This window comes from Dreissena polymorpha, chromosome 14 (assembly GCF_020536995.1).
Source record: "Dreissena polymorpha isolate Duluth1 chromosome 14, UMN_Dpol_1.0, whole genome shotgun sequence".
Classification (NCBI taxonomy): Eukaryota; Metazoa; Mollusca; class Bivalvia; order Myida; family Dreissenidae; genus Dreissena; species Dreissena polymorpha.
The window spans coordinates 48593076-48599595 of record NC_068368.1 but is presented as its reverse complement, the minus strand read 5'-3'; the positions used below and the strand labels follow the sequence as shown (position 1 = coordinate 48599595).

General features: G+C 37.6%; 1 protein-coding gene across 2 annotated transcripts in view; it reads right to left on the bottom strand.

Annotated features, from left to right (window-relative positions):
• LOC127857540 (uncharacterized) overlaps positions 1-6520 on the bottom strand; it is a 6654-nt gene continuing 134 nt past the window's right edge. Inside the window, exons 1-5 of one of the 2 annotated variants that reach the window (XM_052393980.1) lie at positions 6423-6520; positions 4215-4266; positions 3278-3424; positions 2145-2257; positions 1-754 (exon numbers count right to left, since the gene is read on the bottom strand). The exon at positions 6423-6520 is cut by the window's right edge and continues 134 nt beyond it. In XM_052393980.1, coding sequence (XP_052249940.1) covers positions 52-754; positions 2145-2257; positions 3278-3424; positions 4215-4266; positions 6423-6520 — 1113 coding nt within the window. In that variant the 3' untranslated portion in view covers positions 1-51. Of the gene's footprint in view, positions 755-2144; positions 2258-3277; positions 3425-3835; positions 4183-4214; positions 4267-6422 lie in introns of those variants that run through there. The other variant, XM_052393981.1, reaches the window with a different exon arrangement.

Genomic DNA, 6520 nt, shown 5'->3' with positions numbered 1-6520 from the left:
TAAAAAGTAATACTGTTTATCATGAAAACATATTACATAACATTTTGATTCCTAGTATTCTTCATCGATTCCCTTCCTACTCATTCTTTCCAATTTTCTCTTTGATATCTTCTTCACAGTATATGCCTTATTTTTGTCTCTCTTGAACTTCAACAAATCCCCTTCGTCCCCTGATTCCTTCGCTTCCATGTACGGCTGCCTACGAACTGAGCTTTTGGCATCTAAGACCTTCTGCATCAGCACATCATGCTGTAGCCCATACATATCTTGTCGTATAGGAACGCTCAGATCTTCAATCTCAAACTTATCAATTGAATGTTTAGCGTTTACATTGATATTTGATTTCTCTGATACCTTAAATACTTTACCACTACCACTAAGACCAACACTGATACTTGCTTTCTCTGAATCCATTACTATATTTTGTGAGTCAAAACTCTGCATATCACAAACTCTGTTACTTTCATCTGTATTGCCACCATGTAGAGGTCTCACAGCTGCAGACTGGCTGATGAGGAAGTCAATATCAAGGTTCCCCAACTTCCCACGTGCATTCAGTAGACTGCTCATGTTGTCATGGTCACCCAGGCCAGCTGGGCCCTGCACATTGGACAAGTCTGGTTCCCTGTGTGAAGGTCCAGTGTCCAGATTCTTGAACAGATCTTCAACCTGCTTGAGCCGGGCTAAAGACAGGTCCTTGATGAAGCACACAGGAGGCACACGGCCACATACGCGTGACTCTATCAGCAGGTGTCTGTAGAAAATGTTACTTTTCTTACTTACATGATGACTGACAACTATATAAGATTACTATGTACCACCAAAGTAGGATAATTCAAAGTTAATTGAAGGAATCAAATCCTTCAAGTATTGAAAGTCATTAGTTTTGTTTGAATATAAACAAACCAGAAATAAAACTAGAACTTTGTCACAGACGTGACGAATACCCCCACATGCCACGTTGACACAGAATATTTTGCATGTTGTCTTCACAAAAAAAAGCGGACGCCATGCTCAATGTTTCAAACGCACTAAGTGACCCCGTGACCTAGTTTTTGACCTGTCAAGGCCCATGTTCAAACTTGACCTACACATCATCTAGATACAACTTCTGACCAAGCGTGGTAAAGATCTGATAAAAACTACTTGAATTAGAGAGCGGACACCATGCTGAGTGTGTATAACGTACTAAGTGACACCGTGACCTGGTTTTTGATCTGGCATGGCCCATGTTCGAACTTGGCCTTAAGGTCATATAGATAAAACTTCTTACCAACTTTGGTGAAGATCGGATGAAAACTACCTGAATTAGAGAGCGGACACCATGCTGAATGTTAAAAAACGCACTAAGTGACCCCGTGACCTAGTTTTGGGCCCAGCATGGCCCATGTTCAAATTTGGCGTAGAGATCATCTAGATACAACTTCTTACCAAGTTTAGTGAAGATACTGGATAAAAACTTTTTGAATTAGAGAGCGGACACCATGCTGAATATTTAAAACGCACTAAGTGACCCAATGACCTTGTTTTTGACCCGGCATGACCCATATTCTAACTTGACCTAGACATCATCTAGATACAACTTCTGACCAAGTTTGGTGAAACTTGGATGAAAACTACTTGAATTAGAGAGCGGACACCATGCTCAATTGTTAAAAACGCACTAAGTGACCCCGTGACCTAGTTTTTGATCCAGCATGACCCATATTCGAACCTGACCTAGACATCATCTAGATACAACATCTGACCAAGTTTGGTAAAGATCGGATGAAAACAACTTGAATTGGAGAGCGGACACTTAATACAGACCGACAGACAGACCGACCGACCGACAAGCTAACTCCTATATACCCCCCAAACTTCGTTTGTGGGGGTATAATAATGAAACAGTATTATTATTAAAAGAAAAGCATGAGCTTTGCAAAGAATGTACCAAGCAATAATATTTGATTTCAGAAAATGTGTGGATAGTATCAAAGTGCACTGAAATGATAAGTAACTTAATCAAGTGAAACAGCTCATCAAACAATATAGATTAGGAACAAAACTGCAGTATTTGACTACTCAAAGTAGCAATAGGTGAGACAATCATTATTCATTGAAATATTAAGTACATCCTTCTACAACCATTACATCTACCATACCTGAGTCTGCCAGCCTTCTGGTCGAGTGTTACTTGCAGAGCTGAATCCTGCTCAGTGTTCCCACTTGCTTTCCAGAACACCTTGAGGGCAGAGAAATCATGAACCATCTCCACCTACAGATATAGCATACATTTAGCTTCATAATTATTCAATATAATTCTTAATTATACATGTATAAACATTTTGAATCCTGCTCAGTGATCCAACTTGCAGCCCAGAAGGCACAGAGGGCAAAGTAATCATTAAACAGAACCAGATGTAGAGTTTGAAGGACATTAATTACATGTTAACTTACAGGACATGATGAGCCTCTTGCTTGTATTGCAAAGCTTTATAGAAATTAATATTGCATGTTTATTGTTAAAATTGCTGTTAATGGAAGCCACTGCTTCTATTATGCATATTAATTATATTTAAAATGTGACAAAGACAACACCCACGTACCAGTATATACCCACATAGTATTATATGAACTTGGATTACATTGACTTTTAAACACAACGTTTAAAGATAATAACTGCAAATCTCTTTATTTCAGACAACAGCAATAATAAATATGATAATGCTGAAATATAAAATAAAATAATAAAAAAGCACAAAAAAGCAACAGAAAGAGATCCCATGGGAAACATGTTGTGACACGTTTGAAGTATATCTATATTTAACCGTGACCCCTAAATCAGACCTAGCATTTAGCCAGGGACAAATTTCAGTGAGTGACAAGCTTTCTCCACCATATGTTTGTTAAACTTATGCTATTTTAAAATTGACCGCTACATGTAGATGGTTAACTTCTGATCTGGACAAGATAAGATGGATACAACGCACATATAGGATGTACATACAGACAGAAAAGTGCAATATTAACTCTTTCAGTGCTGGAACCGAATTTTGAAGGCCTTTGCAAACAGTTTGGATCCAGATGAGACGCAAAAGAACGTGGCGTCTCATCAGGATCCAACTTGTTTGTTATTCTGATAGTATTCTTTGAAAAAAATCGAAGAAATTTCTAATTTTAGAAATTCAGCAAACGACACTTTAGCAACAAAATTTCCCAGCATACAAAGGGTTAATGCCTCTCACTTTGTGGGGGCATTAAGAAACAATTTCAAACTGAATAAAAAAGAATAAACCTTAACAACATGAAAGTGTATGTCAAATTCTCCACTGTTCAGGATCCCTAGAATTGCCTCAAGCAGGACACTGTTCATCCACACCTGACGTGTAAACGTCTCTTCAGAATTCCTATTCCTAGTCTTTTTCACAGCTTCATTTCCAACCTATCAAGAGAATAAAAATTAATGCAGATAATAAAAATAGTGTATTCAATATACCTGTAAATACCTGTAAATAATACATTGAAATTAAATGAAAGAAACATTCACTTGTGTCCTCATCCTCCTACATGAAGAGATCACATTTTTATTTTGTTTCAAGTTTCTTTGCATTGTAGATTGGGACTAATGTATATATTTGTATACCAAACACATAATTAAATGTACAACAAACAGTAAAATCCAAAAAAGGTTTACTTTAATTATGACTACATGAACAATTTTGGTGAATTATTATGAAATAGATGTACAACAGTGAAATCCAAAAAAGGTTCACTGTAATTATGACTGCATGAATAATTTTATTTTATTTTTTGTTTTTTTTTATACCACATTTATATAGCGCCCTTTTCATACTCGCGGGTGCGTTCAAAGGCGCTTTTACATGTTTTTCCCTGATCACTGAGTCACAAGTCGTCCGTTAACATCTTTTGGTGAATTATTATGAAATAGATAATCAAATTTTATTATAAAATGGGCTTTTATCAGAAAATGTGTTATGTAATGTAAGTGGAAATTTCTTTTACAAAACTGTTGTTTTGGCTATTAAGCTAACATATAGAATAATATTTATCATGTGCACTGTCTGATGGAATTTCACTACCTAACAATTTAAGCAATCCATGAAAATGATCAAACAGTTGTATTTAATTATTTATTTAATCTTAAGTCAGATTCAAGCTGTTAAGTTTCCCCCAGATTGCAGCTTGCGGAAGATACCAAAAGGTTAACTTACTGTCAAACCTGTATCCTTTATCTGTGTCGGTGCAAACCATTTACCTTTCTTTCTGAAAAATAGAAAAATTCTAATAAAACATAACAAAACATAGTGCTTAATTGTCACAAAATAGGCCCATTTAAATGGTGTGTTGAACAGTCTTGCATAAGAGAACAGAAAGGGTATACGTGCTTTAGTCAATCTACATGTAACTGGTTATACGAATAAGTGGAAATTTAATGTCCACAAACTCTGTCAGCAAATTTTATTAGAATAGGTTAAAAACTATTTTAGTTAAACTACAGACGAATTAAAAATGGTAATTTTAATAATTCAAGGGCCATAATTCTGAAGTGTGATCTAGCTGGTTATAAAACATGACCGAGATATTATGCCTAGAAAAATTGTATCCAAGTTAAATGATGATCAACGTAAAACTGTTTGAAATAGGAATCATACATCATCCTGGAAAAAGGCAGGATCTCACCGATTTTAAAAGGGGCATATAAAAGTTATATACCGGTATGAATGTTATGTGACAATTAGGTAAATTTTAAGTAGCAACAAAAGAAATGTAATAAAACATAACACAGTCACAGCTAGAGTTTGGGTTTATTTGGTTAAAAACAGTTTGTGTTTTTTTACCAGGACATTAAAGTGCATGCTGGTAAAATAATTACATCATAGTATTTCAGTTTGTTCTCAATGTTTTAAGCATATTGAGACTATTGGTAACTTTTTAAAAAAGAAGCAAATTATTCATAATGCCAATCCATTTAATATCTGGAATTCTATTGTTTTAAAACAATCAAGTGCCCGAAAGTTCAGTACAGCAAAGTAGGAATTGGGTATTTTTATGATAATGGTCATGGTAATAACACACAACTATCTAAGAAAAGGGATTATATCCACTAGGTGTTCGTATCTTTCATCAAACAAAATTTCATTTCCAAACCAGGAATGTGACATGTTCATGTTAAAAAATTAAGTTTAATTCTGCAGTGTAAGAAAGTAATATACTTCAGACACACAAAAATTCCTTGGTCAATGATCGATGTAAAATATATAATGGTTGGGGCTGGTTCAGCTGCACAATTCTTCGTTACAATATTTGGTTTACCAACTTTAAAAGTACACAGTAGAAAATATAGGTCTTGCCTTTATACTAAGATTGAGTTAGGGGTGTTTCCTTTAGTAAAAACTTGTATGAATCGGTCTGTAAAGGCCCAGTCTCACTATGATGCCAGTGGAGCCCCGGCGAGTAATCTGGGATCTACCAGGATGAACAGGGGCTCTACCTGGATGAACCAGGGCTCCACACTGGCGACCAGGATGAAACGGGGACAACGGGGAACAACCCGGGCTCCACTGGGAAAGTATTTAAATGTTTAATACCTCCGGGATGAACTGGCAATTACCGGCGCGGCACTGGCAACATCCGGGACGGCACCGGGACCAACCCGGACAGCACCATAGTTCCACAGAGGCCCATACAGACCCTGACAGAGCTATGGCAACGCCCAATGTCGCTGGTGTTGCCCCGGTGAATGCCGGCAGAGTCTCGGTATAGCTACAGTACATGGGTTAACCAGCGCTCTGACGGAACACCACTGGAGCTCCGCCTGGGCATTAACAGCGACAACAGGGGTTAAACCGGGGTGTTGCCATAGCTCTGCCGGGGTCTGATGCCGGTATAGCCCCGGTGTATGTCGGTGCTCTGCCAGGACACTGCCAGCTTTCACCGCGGCTCCACCTGGGCATTACCGGAAACAACTTCACCGCGATAAACCGTAGCTAGTCCAGGGACTCAGGACTCGGCCGGGTTGTTGACCAGCTTCAACCGCGGCACCGAGAAATAGTGTGTCAGCGTTAAAAAAATTCTATGAAGCATCCTGGTTCTCATCGGTCGACCGGCCATAGCAAACCGGGATGTACCGAGGCTCTACCGGCAATAGTGAGACTTTGGCTTTAGAATCAAAGCCATTATTTTAAGCCATTTTAGGAGGCGCTATGCCAGTGTTGTCTGGGCTTGACTAGACATATCTCCATATTTGGTTTACATATCCACATGCAGGGCGTTTGTCATCTTTAAATTTGTATCTTGATTCTTAAGCTTATGAAATGATTGGTTAAGAGTTGCATAGGTCTTGCCATTAGAAATATAGTTGATTTTATCCTTTTATCATACAATAAGCAAAGTCGTAAAACTTAAAAGCAATAACATACTTGTTTCCCTTTGTCATTATTTTTGTCATAATTTTTGAGTCATTGATATTTAAGTGTTGCGTAGCAGTACAAAACAATAGTCTCGTATGAAAAATTAA